At 35.5% G+C, this 24,452-nt stretch overlaps 1 protein-coding gene across 1 annotated transcript; it reads right to left on the minus strand.

Moving 5' to 3' along the window:
* Nucleotides 1-818: 818 nt before the first annotated feature.
* LOC125238295 (transcription factor BTF3 homolog 4) lies at nucleotides 819-2,291 on the minus strand. Its single transcript, XM_048145584.1, has one exon. It carries the CDS (start codon nucleotides 2,127-2,129, stop codon nucleotides 1,608-1,610), a length of 522 nt encoding a protein of 173 aa, XP_048001541.1. The 5' UTR covers nucleotides 2,130-2,291; the 3' UTR covers nucleotides 819-1,607.
* Nucleotides 2,292-24,452: the final 22,161 nt, after the last annotated feature.

A 24,452-nucleotide genomic window follows, 5' to 3' on the forward strand; every position in this document is an offset into this window, starting at 1 on the left:
TAACACTGAAACTTTTACTTTTCTTTTATTTCATTTTACTCTTGTTTTATATAACTGCTCAACTCTTTTAAATGATTTGTAGTATTTTTTTTTTACAAAACAAAGAATGTCGCAGTTTACCCAACAAAGCTTTCTGCAGTTTTTTTTTTTAAGTTTGCTTAACTTTTAAGTCTTTGTTTTGGTCAGCATGCTAATAATATTCGCACAATTGATCAATGCAAAAAATATGAGTCATGCTCAAAAGAAGGCAACTTACATTAACTTTGGCCTTTATCTAATCGTTAATTGCTAGTTATCAAGGTTAAGTCTTGTGGTTTAATTTCCTGCAATGGCCTCTTTTTGGGCGGGAAATATATTACTCCCACGCTTTTTAATTTATTGACATGCAGTAACAGCATGTCCATGAAGAATATAGGTATCTCTATTCTTCATGAGCATGTCCTTGTAAATGAGAGATGACTAAAGCTGAGTTTAGACATGCAAGTTTTGAAACAGAAGCATTTGCAAGAAAGAAATGCAGATATTTGCCACTCACTCTTACTTGTACTTGCGTCTCAAAACTTGCAGATCTAAACTCAGCTTAATATTGCTTAGATTTTTTTTGCAACATGTGCTAAGTGACAGCTTAAACTATTGGCAGTATTGGCCAAGGTTAAGTTGCCCAATCCAACTTTCAAAGCAGTAATTGAATGCAAAACCCATGTGCTTCTGTTTAGTTCACAATTCATGAGCGACAATAGATTTTGAATTACTTTTGATTTCATTGAGTTAATTAACTTCTGAAGTAGGTTTGAGGAAAGTAAAATAAAAGTCCAAAGTACAGCAATCAAAGTTTTAATGTCATGCTTACACACACATCAAACTCTGACCTTTTAAATTTTACAATTTTTATGGTTTTATTATACAATGTCAGCTCTGAAACCTAAAGAGCTTACTGTGACTAAGATTCTTTTGTTTAACCTATTTCTCTTCTATTAAAAAAATGAGAAAGCAAATTCCTTCAACTGGACATGAATCAACAACTTTAGAAAATACCATTTAAAAATATGATAAGGTGTGTCACTCACCTTACTTTACTAATATATAATAATATATTCCTATATGCCAGTGCAGTGTAAAAAATAAATGTATATATGCCATACATAGACTTTTTATCATATTGCCAATATCTCAACAATAGGTTTATTACAACACTTAACTAGGACCTATGATTGACAGAATATCCCATTATGCGGTATTTTACAGTTAATAATGACATATTAGTAGCGTTGAAGGAGAGACAAGCTTTTTGTTTCATACAGGATGGCTCTATACAGGATTTCCAAAGTCACGGAGTCAAATATTTAAAAAACAAAACTGTGTCCCCTTTTTTCTAAGTACAGGCAAAGGCACACAATTAGTGTCCCTTTTGGCACTTCACACATCAAAACTTCAAATAAATGCAAAACCACTAATTGAAAGTACATTTATTTAGGAACACAAATACTAAATAATAAAATAAACGTTTGAGACACTTGGTTAGCCTTTGGAAACCCTAGCGTTTGTTATAAAGACACTTGAATGAGCAAAATTAAAAACCTAGATCACTCCTGTCATAATGGGGATAGTTAGTCGGTCTTCTTGTCGGCGGCTTTGGTTTCTGTCTCGGGCTTTTTCTCCTCCTTCTTGTCTTCGGCGACGACCTCCTTGGCCTCCTGTTTCGACGCCTCGTCGAAGTTGCCGACGAGGTTAGGTACCTCGTCGTCCTCCTCGAGGGGCTTTGGCGCGGCCACGCTGGACGCGAGTCTCTTCAGCTGGTTGAGACCTTCGGGCCCGAGCTGGCTCAGGATACCGGGGAGCATCTCCGCGATCTGCTTGTTCTCACCGTGACCGGTGATAGCGAAAGTATTCGCCGCGAGCGAGGCCTGCGCTTTCGGGTTGTTGAAATGTATCACTGTGCCGTCATCTTTGATCATATTCACTTCCTCGATGCCAGGGATCGTGTTCACTGACAGTTTTTTGAGGGAAGACTGGAGTTTCTTGTCGTCTGTCGCGGCTGTGGCGTGCACAACCTTCTTCTTGCGCCTCGGTGTGCCCTTACCGCCGATGCGCACCTGGGATTGCAATTTCTTCAGCTTTTCGGTGTTCATTTTGATTTACTACACACGTCACCCAACTACTTAAACACGGCGCACTTTTTCAGACGGTTTATTTGTTATTTCTAGCTCGGAACACGCCAGTTTTCCATGTAACTTGATAGTACGCACGTGTTTTGAACACCGGTTAGCTACAAAGGGAAAATGGTGGATTTCCGATCCATCTCGGTCACCGGCGAGAAGTTGGCAATACTGGCAAAAATGATTTTCCTTTTCACGTCAGGAATTTGGGAAATTGCTAATATTTATTGTAATTATTTTGTAAAAATATGACTGTATATAAATGGATAAATTTATTTTGTTCAAATAAGAATAAAATCTATTCCATTTAGTATTTATTTTAATTGTTGTGAAAATTATCAATTCACTACATATGGTACCTTACATTTTTTTAGTCTTACACCTTACGATTATTTAATTTATATTTAATATCAGAAAATGGTGTATGTCCAGATTTTTTTAAAATAAATAACATACATTTACTTGATTTTATATTTATTAATTAAATTTTATCGTAAAATGGAACGTAGCACTTGCACAGCGACATCTAGTGGCATTTCTTTGCAACTGTTAGCTGTAATAAACAGCTGTCATTTATGACTGTTTGTCATTAGAGACACAGATGGCGTAGAATACGTCATAATGAATGTTTGTATCACACACTAGATGGCAGTAGTAACCCCTTTATATTTTCGAGTTTGAAATATTTTTTTATGAATTATAAGCCTTCTGTGGAATTGTATGACACGATGCCAACGGTCAATCTACATACATATCAACGCGCTGCTTGCCATCGGCAGGATATTCATCCTCACACCCTGGAGCTGGGGTATACTCTCTGTGCGATTTAAGAGGAATTTCCTCCAGCAAACGCCTCGGCTGTGGATTGAGCTCCTTGTCTTTTCCCTAGGGTCTACACTGTCTACAATGTTGGGGGGGTTTTCAAAAACGATGTGTACTTACAGATTCTTAAAGGGTCTGCCAGACGCAGGTAGGAAATCTAGAATTGCAGGCGCTCATAGGCTACGGTGATTATTTACCATCAGATGGGCCGTATGCTTGTTTGTCACTGATGTGGTATTAAAATAGGTAGGTATGAAGAAATGATAAAGAAGTAGGTAGGTTACCGTACTATACCTATATAAAACATGCCATAATTACATTTCTAAAAGGTGGGCCGAATATGGACTTTGCCGAATACTAATATTCGGCCGAACATTCGGTTCAGCTTTTACCGAACCGAACATTCGGCCGAATATTCGGTTACGCCATATTTTTAAAGAGGATGTTCATTAAAACTATTAAATGATTGATAATGGTTACATATTATGTTACTACAACTATGTTTTTATGATTTAATGGATAACTAAAACTTTGTTAAAACAACTCTGAACTCTTCTCAGCTCTTAAACTACGGTTTTTAACTTTTTTACAAAACAATTGTATTTATATTTTGACGCATAGGTTTCTCTCTTTTTAGCAGTTCCTTGAAAAGCTACTAAAATAGGAGCTCATTATTCTATGGAATACGTAAGATCTTCATTAGTTATTTACTTTGTTTATTCGGTAAATATTCGGCAAAGCAACCGAATAATTCGGCCGAATACGAACATTGATTACGATGAGATGCAAACCTCTTTTATTACCTACCTACCCCCTCAGGTGGCAGAGCTACAAATTGCATAGGGGAGAAGTGGCGCGGTCATTTTATAAAACATTCCGTTAAGTGGCAGGCGCCGGGAGCCGGACTCTGGGAAAAACAAGCTGTTAAGTGGCAGGGACCGGCTCCCGGACCCCGTGCGACGATATACCTAAATATATAAATAAAACCGTCTAAAACTATATCTAGCTTCCTCATACTTGCACGAACCATTCGTCACTAAACAAGGACGGCATTCAGTAAAGGTTCAACACCTTCAACTTCAAAACAACTTGAAATATGACCCAATTTGATTGGACCATCCGCCTGCCATATTTGAGACACGTGTTTAAAAACCGTCTTTTTTGCAAAAATTTTACTGTAATGTGTTAAAAAAAGAGATATAAGTGTAAATAAATGTATATTTAAGTCCCTGAATGACTTTTTCTCCAATTTACTGTTTTTTTGCCTCAATAAAGTTACTTTAATAAATGGAAGTGGAAAATGTAGCCATCTGATATTTGATCGAGTCTAGCAAAATTCACATAAATGGAATGTATTTTTTTTCTATGGAATGATTTTAAAAGTTATGCTTAAGAAGCCTCGGCACTTCTCAACCAACCTTTTGTACAAAGAAGCAGAAGTTTTAAGTGTCCGCAAATTGTTTATATTGGAAACCACATGTAAAGTGCATAAAGAAGTCCGACAGTCTGAGGGGTATACTCGTAACGACATGCTGAAAGCAAGAACCTTTAAAATCCCAGTAGCCAAAGTTCGTACTGCTTTTGCCCGACGGTTTGCGGAGTTTGCTCATCCCTTTCTGTACAATGCGGTCGTAAAAAGGTGCGAAATTAAAGATATAAACATCAGGAAAGCAAAAAGTAGGCTGAAAGAATGGTTACACGACATTGAACAAAGAGAAGCTGAAAGCATCCTGCAGATTATTTCATAGTTTAATCGCACTCATATGTCTGCACGCACCCATGCATGCTGTGTTTGTGCTCACACAGTACACAAACACACACACACACACACACACACACACACACACACACACACATACTGACTTGTAATAATTAAGTAATAATTAAATAATAGTAAGTAGGTACAGTGCATGACTTGTCCCCTAGAAATAAGTATAATAAAAATGAATTGTTGCTTTATGCTCTATCTGTAAAACATGTATGGTAACCCTAAATCTAAATCTTGTAAATTCTAATCATATATATATTTTGATTTAAGATAAATAGCCTGATAGATCTCACATTTTTATATACTACTGAATTAAATATACTGAATTGTCCTTATGAATAGATTTCCTAAATAATAATATAATAATAACATAATGTATATAAACTTAATAATAGTCTTTCAAAATAATGTAAAAACCGTGGAGTCACGGGACAGGCTCTGCCTAGTGTGATCCACTAAATGTGTGACTAACAAAATGACTTATTTTGGAAATAAATTTTACTTTTACTTTACTTTACTTTACTTTAGCCGTTTCATAATGAATCCAGTGATATATGGTTTATGCACAACATCCCTACATTTTTTGAGTAATTATAATTTTTGTAACATAAGTAACATTCGCGATGACCACCCGTGAGGGCCCCCCGCCACTCAAGGGTAAACTTTTTCTGTCATTTTATCGGTATCCTTGCCACTCAACAGCTTTTTATTTCAAGTCCGGCTCCCGGTTACCTGCCACTTTACGTGCGGTCGGCTCCCGGATTTCGCCACCTGAAGGGCTACTTAGTTGACAGAATAACCTTAGCGTCTACCTAGTGTCATTATTAAAAATGTCTGTCAGTTTAATCAGTTTATTAAAAACATTTCCATTGGAGTTTGTTGTGGACTAAAGTGATTTTTTTATTGATCTTTTGGTTAATAATACATATTTCAATTGCAAAGACTGAGAAAAGTCCCATCGCCGGTTTTTCGCAAAATTCTTGTATTTAATAATTGCTTTTTCTAATTTTGTGTGCCCTTTGGTTCATGTCGTGATGTCGTGTATTTGTGTTTACGTCTAAAATACGTGATGACACTTACTGATGATAGTGAATATTTTTGGCATCCACTTTTGGAGCTGCGACCATATCAACAATACTGGGTAAGTTGATAAAATGTTGTATTTTCAGCAGTTTAAAGCCATATTTAGATAAATCAAATTGATCGGGCTAAGAGGGCTTTCGTGTGAAAAACTGTGAAATCGCAACCGAGCGCTTGATAATACGGTGAGTGGTACCAAATTAAAGGGCTTTGCGAGTAGTTTACAAATATATATCACATATAGGACTTGTTCTACTTGGTCTAACAAAATATGAGAAAATGTCCAAAAGTGGTAATAAATTGTACCGGTGAAGGCCCGTTTTAAAAAAATTGCCAAAAATAAATAATAGCAATTTATAATCAGGAAGGTATAACCGCAATTTAAGCAAACGTTGCAGATTAATTGAGTACAAAAATTACTTCGATTTGATGTAGGTAGATTTTCAAAAATTTTCACTTAATTTTAGGGCATTTCTAAAAAAAAAAATGAATTCGTCTTAGTCTCGTTTACTCTTTTCAAAATCTTATAATAAAAATGTAGTCTCTTACAAAAGTTTAACCACTTGGCACCAAATATTAAAACTCTAAATAGACAAACACTTATCCTTTTAGGATCCCCAATATTTGAGGAAAGTTTTCCCAAGTATATTCAAAATTCGATATCAAAATTCCAGGATCACTCTCACCGTTTACTTGAATTAAGTCCGCATTATGCACTAACCATTATTAAGTTTTGTCTTTTCATCCCAAAATTAACGTACGTACTTCGTTGCTGCCCTTTGTGGAAGCATCAGGATCTGTTGGCACGAGTAGATAATTTAATTAAATATAATTTGGAGAAAATTCTTAACGTTCAGTTCAGTGACCGCTCATGGTGTCAAGGGACGCTTCCCATTAGACACGGAGGTTTGGGCATCCGTAGCATGTCCGGGGTAGCTCTGCCTGCTTTTTTATCGTCGGCACATAGTTCCTTGGGTCTCGTAGGTAAAATACTTCGCACAAACTATGAGATCTCGAGCTTGGAAGACGCGAAAAATGCATGGCTGCAAGATTGCCCCGGACAAAGCATCCCTGAACATCCGTAGTCACAGATGAATTGGGACGACCCAAAGTGCAAACTGGCTCTGACCTCCCTTCTAAAGCATAATGACGCCGCGGGAAAAGCTAGACTCCTGGCAGTCGCAACCAGAGAGGCTGGGCACTGGCTTCACGCACATCCTTCCTCTAAGCTCGGAACCTTCTTAGAGCCCAACACGCTCCGGATGTCGATTTGCCTCCGTTTGGGTATGCCGGTTTGTGTTCATCCCCATCGCTGCCCCTGCGGTGCGGATGTAGACCAGTTAGGGCACCACGGTCTCTCTTGCCAGAGAAGCGCGGGCTGCTTCTCCAGGCATGCCGCCCTTAACGACATCATCCGTCGGTCTCTTGCATCGGTCAATGTGCCAGCTATTTTAGAGCCATCCGGCATTTAACGAAGTGACGGTAAGAGACCTGAAAGAAAGTAGTGTTCGCGGCGTGGCGCCGTGATTCGCGCGCATTGTCTGGAGCGGGCTTTAGCGTTTAATATTAATTAAATGGAAGTAAATAAAACTCTGCAATTAAGAAGAAAAATTATCATCCCTTTTCCATTGAAAAATATGCAGACAAATAATTAGCGTGTGCAAATAACTACGGTGGCTGACAGGGTAGATGGGGCTTTTTTGGTAGCCTACATGCCCACAATAATGTGTCAAGTTAGTCAATAGGTATAAAGTACCTATAGAATATAAAATTGTCACTAACATAGGTTAAGAATAAGAATAGCAGCTTCACTAATACAATATGGAAATTTACTTCCGAATTAAATGATATTTAATTTAATTTAACTTTATGTGTAGGTCTAATAGGTAATAGGTAGGTAATAAATAAAAGTTAGTACCTACGAAAGTAATATTTATATTCGAGCCAGCAGTTGCTCTAAGGGCCCATACAAATAAACTGGAACCCAACTGCAATACATGGGAACTGTATATCGACTGCAAGTCAGCTGAAAAGGAAACAGACACACAGCTAGTAATGAATGGTCCCAAATGGAACGAAATAATAAAATTACGGGCATAAAATGACAAAATTAAGTGATACAAATCGTAACTAGCATCACAACACATCAAAGAATTTCGCTAAAGTAAAAACGTCAAGCGTTAAGACAGTAATATTAGTTAAAATAGCATGTAACTCATAAAAATCTAAATTAACATAATCCCGTACCATTAGCAAAAAATGGCGGCAAATTTTGACAGCTGCCATTTACGCGGGTGGTCGTTCTAAAATAATCCCACTTAATCGTCTCAGATAAACTATAATTCGTGCATAGGGGAGACGAGTGCCTATGATTCCTATGAATTTTAATACAGACTCATAAGTTCCATATTGGAATGTCTATATAACATGTGTCATGGCTAAAAGATGTTGAATTATTGCTTCAGCATTGCTTCAGAATGTAGAAGACATGATGTATAAGACTAATCTTTTTTGGCGAAATGACTGAGATTCGTAGTTGGGTGGTTAGGAAAGATTAAAGTTTTGTGGTTTGTGACAAATCAGTTTCCCGCGTTAATATTAATGATGCGGTTTTACTAAGAAATGTTCAAATTCAAATAATGTACCTATAAAATGACGCCAACAAAGAAGTGTTATGTTTTATTAAATTACTGGTTTTAGTATAGTAACAGCATAGTAGCAGATAACTTTTGTGATGGAATGACCCATTAGTAAGTTTTTTTTAGTTAATAAATTATATTAATGAAGTGTTTCACATATTAGCACGCTAGTGTACATTTTGGTATTTAATAGCCTTAAACTTATTTATAGTGCGTAAATGTAGCAAAACACCACTTGTGTAAACTTAAAATTGAAATAAGTATGTAACAACAAACAACAGGTAAATGTTTCAGTATCGATACTATGAACTAGGAAATGGATACTAAGTGTTATAATATATGTTAGTAGAGCGGCGAGAAATAATGACTTGTCGCATTCTCAGACTGTGGGGGGGTTAACTATGACGTTACAAAGATCCCGGTCCCGGGTTTCAATTTTTTGCCAACTTGTCTAGAACCCCTTATCCAATTTTAAAAAATGAGGTGTCGATTGAAAGCGTATAACATGCTGATTAAGATTTCTTATACGTGAAAAGTATAGTTTTGTTAGTTATTTTTTAATTAACAATAATGCAAAAAATACTTTTTTTAACTCTCTTTTTTGATTTTTGTGACTCAAAAAGGCAATGAAAACGGCCACTTAGCTAAAAAATATGTTACATAAATCATTTAACTACATTATTAAGCTATCTGTTGCTTTTTAAATTTCTACTATCGGATAATAAATAAGCAAACTACAACCACATACATGTAGGCGGGGAGTACCTACCGCTTGACACGCGTTCCCATACATTCGGCGTCTACCAAATTACACCTCGCGCAAAATTCGTTTCAAGCAGATATACCTCTAATCTTATTCATCGTAACCTGCCAATATTGGTATCATTTGAAAGTACAATTAAAGTACTTTAAGAAACAATGTCAATCATTTTCTTAAAATCAATAATCGCCAGTCTGCGGTGGTTACAAAGGAAAAAAGTGGGTATGCAATTTGACTGGTTTCCTAGGTTTGATACCCTAGACGAGTTTAAAAGGGGAGGTAAAGGTGACATATGGGTTGTTCTCTGGCCTAAAAGCTACACACGAGGGTCAGGGGAGTAAAAACTAGGGTTTAAGTTTAGGTTTAAGTTATTTTTTCTTTTATTGATTTTATTGTGTTTAATTTTTTTTGTAATTTTATCAAGGATACACGTTGGTTTCTTTTGCTGAAAATTCCCTTTTTTATGAGAAATGTTATGAATTTCATGGCATTTTCCGATAGAGACTAAAATTAACTTTCAAATAAGGCCACATAGTCATACTTTTACTTATATAATATTAAGGGTAATAGCCCCGGCGAAGTAGTGCAAGCGGGACAGCAGTGTAGCAATCCATAGGCCTGACTTCACTGGTTCCTCAGTGCCACGCCACACATAGTCTTACGAGGCGGCCTGCGTGCCCTGCTCTCTAATATGTGGGTCAATACTGCTTCAACGCAAACGATTGAGATGTGTGATTTTTTTGACACTGAGTGTATTTGCAGGAGCTGCATGTACTTAACAAGTGTACCTCAACAACTATTTCATATTTATAACGCATTATTAATAATAAATATGCTCTTAATGTTATCTTGACTTTTGTTGAATAATTATGTTTTGAGAAAAGTGGCTAAAAGTGAGGATTATAATTACTAAAACGTTATAGGTAACTTCATTTTAGTGATTTAATGTGTATAACGACCGAAGTCCAATCGTTTTGATTTTACGATTACTTTTTAATACCTACTGGGTCAAAAAACCGCACCTCTAAGTCGTTTGAGTTCAAACGGTATTTATTACTTGGTATTACCCTTAATATTATATAAGTAAAAGTATGACTATGTTGCCTTATTTGAAAGTTAATTTTAGTCTCTATCGGAAAATGCCATGAAATTCATAACATTTCTCATAAAAAAGGGAATTTTCAGCAAAAGAAACCAACGTGTATCCTTGATAAAATTACAAAAAAATTAAACACAATAAAATCAACAATTAAAAGAAAAAATAACTTAAAACTAAACTTAAACCCTAGTTTTTTTCTCCCCAGACCCTCTGTGTAGCTTTTAGGCCAGAGAACAACCCATATGTCACCTTTACCTCCCCTTTTAAACTCGTATAGGGTATCAAACCTAGGAAACCAGTCAAATTGCATACCCACTTTTTTCCTTTGTAACCACCGCAGACTGGCGATTATTGATTTTAAGAAAATGATTGACATTGTTTCTTAAAGTGCTTTAATTGTACTTTCAAATGATACCAATATTGGTAGGTTACGATGAATAAGATTAGAGGTATATCTGCTTGAAACGAATTTTGCGCGAGGTGTAATTTGGTAGACGCCGAATGTATGGGAACGCGTGTCAAGCGGTACTCCCCGCCTACAGGTATGTGGTTGTAGTTTGCTTATTTATTATCCGATCGTAGAAATTTAAAAAGCAACAGATAGCCTAATAATGTAGTTAAATGAGTTATGTAACATATTTTTTAGCTAAGTGGCCGTTTTCATTGCCTTTTTGAGTCACAAAAATCAAAAAAGAGAGTAAAAAAAAAGTATTTTTTGCATTATTGTTAATTAAAAAATAACTAACAAAACTATACTTTTCACAAATAAGAAATCTTAATCAGCATGTTATACGCTTTCAATCGACACCTCATTTTTCAAAATTGGGTAAGGGGTTCTAGACAAATTGGCAAAAAATTTAAACCCGGGACCACGATCTTTGTGACGTCATAGTTAACCCCCCCACAGTCTGAGAATGCGACAAGTCATTATTTCGTACTCAGTAAAATCTACCGATCACAACGATACCAAGCTTTGTCAGCAGTATACTCTCCAGTCACATCAACTTCAAAACTAGACGACTTTTTTCAATTCCGCCGCCTTACTATGTATATATATTATATTTTACAAGGCGGCAATGCTCAGATGATTTTTATAATAACCTAACCACAAAATTAAAATTTTTAAAAACCCCCGACCGCGACATACTAGGCCGATTTTCATGAAACATGGCTAAGAACACTCTCGATTAACTCAGCTTTTAGATAAAAAAAAACTAAATCTAAATCGGTTCATCCGTTCGGGAGCTACGATGCCACAGACAGACAGACAGATAAACACACACACAGACAGACACGTCAAACTTATAACACCTCGTTTTTGCGTCGGGGGTTAAAAATAAAATCTTTATCGTTTAAGAGATGGTATTTATCTATAGTATTTTATGCAACAGGCGTTTAAAGGAGGTCAAAAAAGACGAGTGGCGTGGGTAACAATTTGAGGCGAAGCCGAAAATTGTTATTGAGACGACACGAGTATTTTTTGACCCAGTTAAACACCGTTGCATACAATACTTTTTCTACGACCATGCACTTAGTTTTTAATAGTTTTCTTGAATAACTTTCGTGAAATTCACACTGCTTCCTGTATTTTGACGCAAAGGTTTGCACTGTCAGCTCAGCTGCCCAAAGCCTTTCCGCGCACTCGCGCAGTGTCGTTATAAGGCGTTGCCATGGTTACAGAGCCAAACAATGCGTTTTCAGTTTTTTCGATACTGCGCGCATGCGCGGAAAGCCGGCGGAGACTGGCTTTGGGCACAGATCAAATAATACTAGTACAGATACCTAATCCCATACTAAAAATGGGCGCCGTCCTAAGTATTCTAGACCTGTAGGCTAAATTTAATCCACACTCAAAGAGCTAGATGGCGCCAGTAGCCACGCGTGGCCAACAAAACTCTTATCAGTATCCTACGTCGAAATAGTCATCAAACTGCAACATCTTGCGACATCTGTTTTAGCTATCACGCACTAAACCTATAACGTCACATGGACGTTTAAAGTCGAACATTACTAGATGGCGTTGCCGTGCGGCTTGTATGTGTGCTCGCCGCGTACGTATAATATACTCGCTCTGTCCGCAACACATGCAAGCGGAATTGAATGAACGAGATCCGCGGCGCCCCACCCCGCGCCCCACGCCCCGCGCCCCGCGACCACGGCGCCGCGCGCCGGCGACCTTGAGTTGAGAGGCCCCAGCCCCCGACCAAAGGATGCATTGATTTGTTAAAATTTAAAGCACTCGAAAGCAGGCGCGTAGTTAATTAGAAATATGGAAATGAATATTATTATGTAAGAAATACATAAGTATAATAGCTAAGAATGTACATGTAGTAAACAAAATGTAAAGTACGTATTTGATAAAACATTTTCGAGAGTAATATTTTTACTCATAAAATTGTGCAAACACTGCAAACTTAATTTAAACTCCGAAACTATTTATTTTCTGAAACATGGTATGAAATGTTGTCATTACGTCCTTTTAAGTTAAAATATGCTTCCCGGTACCACAACATAGTGTAATTTAAAAATACAGATATAAAATTAATACTTCGCAACTAAATTACGACTATAAACACATAAAATTATTAAAACACCAAGACCAGACAATTTAAGCCTGGCGTCCACTAGGCGCGCCGAGTCGAGCCTTGGTAACCCTTAGGCCGTTTTTACATTATCCGATCCGATATCGGATGTCGGAAGAATTTCAATGGAAAAAATCCAAGATGGCGCCTGTAATGTATGGGATATCGGTCCGATATCCGATATCGGATCGGATAATGTGAAAACGCACTTAAATGCATGCTTTTTAGGGTTCCGTAGCCAAAATGGCAAAAACGGAACCCTTATAGTTTCGTCATGTCCGTCTGTCCGTCTGTCCGTCTGTCCGTCTGTCCGTCTGTCACAGCCGATTTACTCGGAAACTATAAGTACTACAGTGATGAAATTTGATGGGAATATGTGTTGTATGAACCGCTACAAAATTATGACACTAAATAGTAAAAAAAAAGAATTGGGGGTGGGGCCCCCATACATGTAACTGAGGGATGAAAATTTTTTTTTCGATGTACATACCCGTGTGGGGTATCAATGGAAAGGTCTTTTAAAATGATATAAAGTTTTCTAAAAAACATTTTTCTTAAAGTGAACGGTTTTTGAGATATCAGCTCTCAAAGTCGTAAAAAGTATGTCCCCCCCCCTCTATTTTTATAACTACGGGGTATAAAATTCTAAAAAAAATAGAGGTGATGCATGCTAATTAACTCTTTCAACGATTTTTGGTTTGATCAAAGTATCTCTTATAGTTTTTGAGATAGGTTGATTTAACTGTAATTTTGGTTTGCTGCTACGGAACCCTTTGTGCGCGAGCCCGACTCGCACTTGGCCGGTTTTTTAATATAAGCCTATTTTAATATAACATCGATATTACCTCTAATACTAAATTAGTTGTACTATAATATATTATGTGGTTAGAAGCTAAATAGGCTAAATCATTTTTATAAAAATATAATGATTATTGGTTAATTATATTAGTATATGAAAAGTTTGACTCGGGTTTTACTGACTATTAGAAAGATACACTATTCGTGGAACCCCTACAGTAAAATGTTTAAACTTAAAATAATTACTGACTCTGAAAAAATCAGCCTAAATCGCATACATACTAAAATCACCATTTCATCCTTAAGACGATACAGGAGGAGTTAATTCTCCATACAAACGCTCTTGACTATTTACTACCTATTAGGTAGTTGCTGACGGCGTCGCGTCGAGGTCTCGGCCCACTCCGCCGCAGATCGGCGACCGAGCGCGCATTCGTGTGCGTTCGGAAATCCTAGCCAGTCGGCAATCGTCGCGTCTCATACTTCCATATCGATAAGGTTTGATTTCGCATGCATCGCATCGGTCGTGCATGTGGCAAATGTCGGAAGGATTTCAAAGGCAAAAATCAAAGATGGCGGCTTCAATGTATGGGATATCGGTCCTACATCCGATATCGGATCGGATAATGTGAAAACGCACTAACGGTTAATGCTTAGGCCGTTTTCACATTATCCGATCCGATATCGGGTGTCAGATCGACATCCTACATCCGATAAACGCTTCCGATAGTGTCGGATGTAGGTCCGATAAAAAGCGTTGTTCCAAATCAATGAAGTATAATATATCAACGCCTTACGTGTTCTCTATAATAACATGTTTAGGGTTCTGATGGGACTCCCTAGATTCTGCAGCGCATCTGGAATGTTCGCCGACGCTCACGTAGACGACTTCCATGCCGTAATGCGTAAAAAAGCCTTGTCCATCAGGAGCAGAATACAGGGTAGTCCCAACAGCATTCTAAGCATGCTTGCGGACAGGCCAGATAGTCTTTTGCAAAGACATTGGATGTCGGCACTAATAAACCCCCATAGTGGGGATATTTATTACTTAAATTAATTAGGTAAGAATTATTAATTGTAATTAGTTAAAATAACATAGTTTTTAAGAACTTAACTAACAATAATCATGGACTTGTGTCTGAATAAAGAAATTATATTATATTATATTATTATTATTATATAATTTTGTATCAAAAAGTATTTAAAAAATGTTTTATATTTAATAATTATAAGCACTATATTCCAAATATTATATTGTAAAATTAAAATAACGGCATAAAAAATACTCAAGAGTGTCAGGCAAAATAAATAATTTTACATTCAATTATATCTACTAAAAGATGATAAAACTAGTATCCGCAATTCGGACCGATGCATTACAAACTTTTTTTTTCCAATGGAAATTGTTCAACTAAGGCTCCGCGCACACGGGCGACAAAACTATTTTGTCTCCGTCGCTCGGTCTATGGGCTAGTATGAAGGTGCGCACACGAGGCGACGCAACTTTTCATACAAATACGAAAGTCGCCGAGCAACTTTGTCGCCCGTGTGCGCGGGGCCTAATTTGAATTACGATCATTGGCAGCTGTTTAATAGACGACATTTTTGTCACGCACACTACTACAAACGTATACCTACATTATTAACGCACACAAACAAATATTATCGGCCGACACGACAGCTGAATATTCTACGAACACGCGAGCGGGAGCGAGGCTTCCGCGATTTTGGTGACGCAATCATAGACTAAAAAGTTAACCGCGCAGATGTGCCATTTTCATTGTTCCTACTAATGTGTTTCACCTCTAATAGATTTGCGAAATATATTTATTTCAATTTGGAAAATTATTAGGTAACTACTTACTACTTTATGAATTATGTTACTATAATATAAAAAAAAAGTTAATTTGTTTATTGATTGTTAATAGTTATTGAGTAAAATTGTATTTTTAGCACGCTCACTTTTTGCTGTTTTCTTTGGCCTGGTCATGAAAAAAGAGAACAATGGATACGCTTTGTCCAAAAAAACTGACCGCACTATATTTATATTATTATATATAAGTATATATTTGTATTTTAAAGAAGAAGATAAATCTTCAAGAAAAGAGCGTACACCCATCTTAAAGGCCGGCAACGCACCTCCAACACCCCTGGTGTTTCGGGTGTCCATGGGCGGCAGTGATCGCTTACTTTGTATTTTTTAAGTTGTAAATAAATAAATAAATAATTTTGACAGGCGGAATATAATAATGTGTCACATCTGATGGTGGACTTACTACTCTACGCGTAAATTACCGCTTCGCGCACTCCGCGCATTTGTCAGCTTGTGCAGAGTTTCCGTCTGGCAACGTCGCCTATAGTACGTAGTACATATATCTCAATGAACGGAACGCACACAATCGCACCGTTTCGTTGGCAGTATACTGTAGATAGTGGCAGCTCCATCTAGTGACAATATGCAATAAAATTTAGGTAGCTCGATACTGTCGCGCGCAGGTTGTTCACGTTGTTGCGTCATAGTCAGTAGCAATATATTACGTGATATTATTTCTTTGAAAATTTCTAAAATAATGCATTAAATTTGTGTTGTCATCGATGTTTGTATTTAATTTATAATGTACTTAATTTATGACGCTTCAAATTCCTTTAAATCTATTTGACAAAAAAATAATAATCGTCAATCGTGACACTTGGCGCCATCTATGATTTCTATTTGGAAATAATTTTGCACTGTTCCGGATGAGACCCCATGCTTTGGGGAATAGACCTTTATGTAGGGTTTTAAAGATCTAAGCACGAACGATTTAGCATTTTGGTTATATAATGAAACGTTTTTATTTTATGCTTGTTTGAGAGATCATATCAATTCAATTATGCGACAGAGTATGTTAAACGGGTATAATATGCAGCCTTTTGTCCAAAATAATAATCAACGTTTTTACTTCAAGAGAGGTAACTAACTTCCAAGGAACAAATTAGCTTTACTCAAATGTCATATGACCTATAGTGACTACTAATATGACGAAATAACTAACTTCCAAAGAACAAATTAGCTTTACCCAAATGTCATATGACCTGAAGTGACTAATATGATAAAATAATTGTAAACATTTATTTGTATTACAATTCGGGCAATTCTCCATTTAAGCGATCCTAATTAAATTTGTTTTTGGGATAAATTTAAATATGTAATTCAATTGGCAAATATGGGACATAATAAAACTGCGTTGGTTATAAATCAATGACACCAATTATATATTTACTCGTTAGAGACACATCAAAATATACTCAACAAGGGAGTAAAATCATAAACATGGTTACTATTAAGTTACGTATAATGAAATAGTAAAATATGCTTATTTTTAATTACAATTTCATTAGTCAGTTTCATCAATTTATTCAGGTAGTTTTCATTAATTAATTTTCATAGTTAAATACGGGTAATTATTATTAAATAATCAGACATAAACAGCGTTGTAGAGTTGTTTATAACGAAACACTAAAACATTAACTTTTTAATTACATCTTCATTAACCCATTTCATAAATTAATTCAGACAATTTTCATTGAATAAATTCAGGTATTTATTAAATAATCAGATTAAGGTACTTCAAATAATTTCATAAATTAATTCAGACAATTATTATTATTATTATGATATAGTCAGATAAAGGTACTTATCTCTGTTCGTGGCGCTGGTAGAACTAAAAGTGACTGCTCGCCGACGAGCAGTCCCTTTTATAACCAGTCCAGGTAAACTTGCCAGACCGACCCGGTTTCTTTGTCTACCGACATTATTGCCATAAATTTAAATGTTTGAGAGAAACGTACCTTAAAATGTTACAATTATTAAACATTATAATGGCAAATCCAACACGGCCATACTGACAAGTACTTCGATCTCGAAGTACAAAAGTATTTACATAGTTATACATCTTAATCTTACTCTTATACTAAGTAGCCACAAGCCTTGTCATGTAAGCCCCATCACCTGCTGCCCGTGAAGCCAGGCAAACATCAGACTTGTGACCGACCAGCATTTTTTTGTAGCTGTGGGCCCTGGCATGAAAGCTCCGTCACCTGTTGCGACATGACGTCGAGCAATCATCAGACACACAACCGACCAACAGTATTTTTGTAGCTATGGGCCCTGGCATGAAAGCTCCGTCACCTGTTGCGACATGACGTCGAGCAATCATCAGACACACAACCGACCAACAGTATTTTTGTAGCTATGGGCCCTGGCATGAAAGCTCCGTCACCTGTTGCGACATGACGTCGAGCAATCATCAGACACACAACCGACCAACAGTATTTTTGTAGCTGTGGGCCTTGGCATGAAAGCTCCGTCACCTGTTGCGACATGACGTCGAGCAATCATCAGACACACAACCGACCAACAGTATTTTTGTAGCTGTGGGCCCTGGCATGAAAGCTCCGTCACCTGTTGCGACATGACGTCGAGCAATCATCAGACACACAACCGACCAACAGTATTTTTGTAGCTATGTGCCCTGGCATGAAAGCTCCGTCACCTGCCGCACCATGACGTCAAGCAATCATCAGACACATAACCGACCAGCAGTATATATACAATTGACAACATTTCATATTTTTGAGTACTACTTTTTATTGTTTGGTTTGAAAGAACTCAATACTAAAAGATACACGTATTTTTTTATTTTTCCAAAAACTGCTATTTTAATGAGAAAGTCCCTTATTACTACTTCGAGTAGAAAGAGCTTAAGAAGACACAGCTTTATGACTTCACATGTGTTGATTCATATACTTAAGAAAACGACAAAATAATTTCCAAAAAAAAAAAGTTTTAACATTCAGCTTAAACAGTCCGGTATGTCTGACTGTCAAGTGTCACTGTCAAACTCAAGTGACTTCCTAACTTTCTTTTGTTATAGTGACAGCTCTAAATCAGTTATTGAGGTCACATCCCCATTAAACTATTTTTTAAGATTTTTTTGTTATCATAAAAATACGGGAAAAAAAATTATATTAATATTATATCTCGAAATGGTTTTCGACTTAGGGACACTGAAAATTTTGAAGCGTTGTCAATTATACATAGTATATAATATATATTACACATTTTATTACATATGTATATATCCAACACGGCTAATCCGGACTTAAAGCAATCGGCAAAAAGCTACCTTTTTTTTTTCAGTTATTTATTGTAACCTTAAATTTATGTAACAGTATAGCAAGTACACAATAAATATAGCCAGTTTTTTTTTGCGGAATGCTTTAAGATAATCAGCACTTAATATGGCCATTTACCATTTTGTATACTATTTCACATTTTCTTTACAGATATAGCATCATCGATAGGTATATCTTTCATCAAGTTTTATCACAAAATGTTTTTATCTTTGTACTGTACTGTAAAAAGATACAATATCCTAGGACTTCAATTAATCGAGCTATATATTTATTTCTGATTACTTCACGATCAATCAACAAGTGTGAATATTATTATATCTTCCAAACAGCTCGGCCAGTCTGACCTAACGACATAATATTTTATGAAGGGCATGTCATGTAAGATGCAAATGCCGTACAAACTGAAAACTCATCTTCCCTTATTCGTAGCTTATTACATGGTAAATAACGCTTTATCAGCAATAGTTTTCAGTAAATAGTATACCTAATATATTTATTAAACATTACAGTATCACATATTAACTATGTATTGAGCTATCTTGAGAAGTAAAGCACAGTATAAAACCAGTAATAACTCTTCTTACAAACTTCACGCCGCGCGGTGTGTCCCCCTCCCTCCCCTCGCATGCGGCGAAAACATGCGAAACTGGTGATTATTGGGCTGGACAGTCGGGGCCGCGTTTGCGCGCTGTGTTGACGTGTTGAGTTCGGGAGAAAATGACGTCAGCACCGAAGACATATTTTCGTTACTGTAGTGTTTATGGGTGTATGGAAAGTTCTCAAAATGCGGAAATGTCATTCTTTAGAATTCCTAGACACCCAGAAAAGTAAGTGGTTGTTATATATTTGCAGTGTTAGGTACATTATTGCTTACGTAAATGGCGTAAAAGTGAGATTTAAAGCTAGAATGACACATTAAAATCAATAAGGATTTATCTGTAACGACATTTAGGTAGATGCTGCGATCTATCTAGCTCGAAAGTTTGGTACCTACTTAAATATTGTGCAAACATCTATTCAAACATTTTATGTAAATATGATTTCGTCAGTATTTAAGAAACAAATACGTACTTGAATCTTTATTAGATAAAAAGGTAGAAAGAGCGTTGGTACTAGCATAGCGCCATACACAGTTACTAATACGAGTAGGACAGTAGGTACCTACGTTTCTAGTTCAAACGAATCTTTTTTTTATTGTGATGGATTGGGTGTATTCTAGAGAAAACATATAAAATGAACACTTAAATTAACGCTTTTGCAATTATTGTTACACAATCTACTATTGCGCGTATGAGAGTAATATATTTATAATGATTTTTTGTATCTTCAATACTGACTAATGTGGTGTCATGACGTGGTATTGTTATACTAAAACCTACTTACAGTTAATAGTACCTATTAGATTTACAACAACTTACATTGTACGAAGTCGATTATAGTAACGTTGTACAACCCTGCGTGACCTTGCGCAGTAGTAACGACCGCGCCGCCGCTGCCGGAGATTAACTACTGATATATCCTTATACTGTGAGTAAAGCATAAACGTGACGAATAATCAGGAAAAGAAGCATATAGAATCGCCCACTTATTTATACAGTTATATTTTGAAAATGGTCCCTTTTCCCAAAGAATCTTATTTATTTGAATCTATTCACACTATTTTCCGTAGGTTCTCAGCATGAAAGATGAATAAGTACCTACCTAGTGACCCTTTTTTTTTGCAGAATCTTGTTCTGTGAGATTTGTATTATTGTTCATAATTTAATTTATTAATCTTATGTTTTTTGCTTTCCTTTTTTTAATAATGACTTTCTTGTTGGGAGACCAAATTAATAATTGGTTCGTATAAACGAACCCGCTGATATGAAAACACTTTTTTTTTTTGTTAAATTTGACAGTCGCCAGGATCCCTATCAGGAACCACTCGGCAAATCACTTATTAAATTAGAAAAAAGGTTTTTTTTTAACCGTTTTCATACATTATAAATTTGTCAATCATGTGAGAGACCCGTAGAAACAATAAAGTCAGTCTCAAGTAAATGACGACACATGTAACAATAAATAATGATAAGGAATTACAAAGGCAGCCTTTATTACTACGCTTACTGAGCCACTAAATTCATTCCCTGAATAACTCGATAACAGTAAGAGAAAAAACAATATTTTCTTACAGAAATTAATTGTAATTTACCTAAAGAACCGTCCCCTAATATTAACGGAAATCAATAAAAATTCTTTGTAGATAATAATCTACCCAAACTCGAAAACCAGGCAAGCACAGAGTAAACTCTCTTTATAAAGCAAGTTGCGTAAGCCTTTATTTGCACTAGGTCCATTTATTTATCTACGTATATATTAATATGTATGTAAGTTCATTTATTGTATCTATATATGTTTATTTTATAATAGAATCAACTTGTATTTAATCATTAAAATCTCATACTGGCTTTTTTAATGGCGCCCACCGGACTATCTCTGTTTTGCCCAATGGTTGACTGATAGAAAATGACTTAAGGCGTTAAGTTCGCCATTTGTACTTGTTATTGTTAATTTGTGCAATAAAGTTCAAATAAATAAATAAAACTTTATTCGTTTTTGAGCCTAAGATATGCGATAACAGACACACAAACGTGAAAGTAGAATTAAAATCTCAGACACTTTCTTAATCGTTACTTCTCAACGAAAAGAAGACAAAATTGTAAACATACTCGCAATGATGATAAATAGATTTATCATTTATCAGATCAGTAGTTTGTCCGAAGTAACAGCTACTTGGAAAAAGTTTTAATGTTAATTGAATTCAAACCAATAGGGATGTGTGTGTAACATTACTGTTGGGTACTAAAAGTAAATTTTATTGGTCCGCAATTGGTGAAATAATTTTGAAATACGTTAGTGCGGGATACAAACGTTTAAGCGTTTCTTAAAATAAGCACAGCATTTATAGTAGCAAGTTTTGAATCTATTTTTTTTTATTAATTAGGTAGGTAAAGAAAGTCTACCATATTTATTAAATAATTTGGTTTAAATTTAAATACCTCAAACTGTACCTACATGGTGGGCAGGAACAGGTTAAAATAAGCACAGCATTTTTAGCAGCAAGTTTTGTGTCTATTTGTTTTATGATGTACAACGTAAGTATGTAACTAAACTACTGTATTTAAATAAACCAATAACTTTCACTTTGAAACCATGCCACTATCTGAAGAAAACACTAATATACTACTTTTAAATTTGACATTTTTGTAGGTAGGCAGGTTTAATTACTTACTAATTTGTTTGTTTTTGGTATAGTATAGTGAAATAAACAACGAAACCACCTAAAGTAAATCACATATCGATTGCCAATTTTTTTGTATCTCATTACAATGGCAAAATCATTATAAAATGTAAGCGAAAACAAATATTGGACAATTAAAAAGCGAGTATTAAAAAAAAAAAAACGATTTTTGAAACGTACATATTTGCTTGAAAACATCGATCTTGAGTCAATTATTAGTATCAAATTTTTATTTATTAAGTGAAAACTGCCACTTTGCTAAATACATAAACAAAAAAAATATATTAGTGTTTTTAAAAATAGTGTTTCTCAAGAGAAATAGCTAAAAATATTTTTTGGAAAATAAAATAAACGTTGGTCAATAGAGAGATTTAGACCCTATATCCATACGAAAATCGAAATATTGTTTTGCAGTTATAGGATCACTCCGGATCAGTAGTGTCGTAATACAATCTTTACAACAAGAACTTGTTTACCGAATTATGTCATTAACAAAATATAATCTATTCCCAAAGGAAGAAACTAAACCAGTATTGTTCTAAACCTGTATTGTTCAGTTCTGACTTTTATACCCTTTCTTCAGGATTTAACTGTTTTTCTTTTAAACAACATGATCTAATAAGAGGTAATTTATTTATTCAAGATGTCATAATCATAACACTAGCTCTTTCAATAACTAGCTCGATTAACTGCAGTTCCGTAATAAGTAAACAAAATCAGTTTAAAACACAGTGGGTACAACAATATTTCTTCAAAGCAAGATTTTTTACATGATAATGCAGAGCCCTCAGGGCCTTACCGACTTTAATGATCATAACAACGCCAGTCCATTCAAGTTTTCAGAAGGTCCCGAAATCGGTGCACCATGCGTCGGCCGTGCAGCCCCATCATCGCTGTTAGTAGGACCAAATGTAGGAAGCACAATGTTGTGGTATCGGCAGCCCGAAGAAACTTCACTCCGAATGGTGGTATGAAAGTTGGTCAGCAGATTTCAATCCGTTATCTCTGAAATAATTCACAGTGTTAAAAGATGGCTAGGTAAAACGTATCTCCACTTCTGAATTTAGCATTTTGGTTATATAATGAAACGTTTTTATTTTATGCTTGTTTGAGAGATCATATCAATTCAATTATGCGACAGAGTATGTTAAACGGGTATAATATGCAGCCTTTTGTCCAAAATAATAATCAACGTTTTTACTTCAAGAGAGGTAACTAACTTCCAAGGAACAAATTAGCTTTACTCAAATGTCATATGACCTATAGTGACTACTAATATGACGAAATAACTAACTTCCAAAGAACAAATTAGCTTTACCCAAATGTCATATGACCTGAAGTGACTAATATGATAAAATAATTGTAAACATTTATTTGTATTACAATTCGGGCAATTCTCCATTTAAGCGATCCTAATTAAATTTGTTTTTGGGATAAATTTAAATATGTAATTCAATTGGCAAATATGGGACATAATAAAACTGCGTTGGTTATAAATCAATGACACCAATTATATATTTACTCGTTAGAGACACATCAAAATATACTCAACAAGGGAGTAAAATCATAAACATGGTTACTATTAAGTTACGTATAATGAAATAGTAAAATATGCTTATTTTTAATTACAATTTCATTAGTCAGTTTCATCAATTTATTCAGGTAGTTTTCATTAATTAATTTTCATAGTTAAATACGGGTAATTATTATTAAATAATCAGACATAAACAGCGTTGTAGAGTTGTTTATAACGAAACACTAAAACATTAACTTTTTAATTACATCTTCATTAACCCATTTCATAAATTAATTCAGACAATTTTCATTGAATAAATTCAGGTATTTATTAAATAATCAGATTAAGGTACTTCAAATAATTTCATAAATTAATTCAGACAATTATTATTATTATTATGATATAGTCAGATAAAGGTACTTATCTCTGTTCGTGGCGCTGGTAGAACTAAAAGTGACTGCTCGCCGACGAGCAGTCCCTTTTATAACCAGTCCAGGTAAACTTGCCAGACCGACCCGGTTTCTTTGTCTACCGACATTATTGCCATAAATTTAAATGTTTGAGAGAAACGTACCTTAAAATGTTACAATTATTAAATATTATAATGGCAAATCCAACAAACGTGTAAATGACGTATAACAGTTCGGGAGTAGAAAAAATATTTAAATTACTAAACCACCCAACAAACCTCAGCATTTTAATTTAGCGCCTTAAAATTAAATACCTACATTCTGCTCCCTTATAAAATAAATATTGTACGATCCTAACTATACT

This window comes from Leguminivora glycinivorella, chromosome 23 (genome assembly GCF_023078275.1).
Source record: "Leguminivora glycinivorella isolate SPB_JAAS2020 chromosome 23, LegGlyc_1.1, whole genome shotgun sequence".
NCBI lineage: Eukaryota > Metazoa > Arthropoda > Insecta > Lepidoptera > Tortricidae > Leguminivora > Leguminivora glycinivorella.

Coding starts and splice junctions, on each gene's coding strand:
- LOC125238295 (XM_048145584.1), bottom strand. CDS start 2,129: ATGAACACCGAAAAGCTGAAGAAATTGCAATCCCAGGTGCGCATCGGC.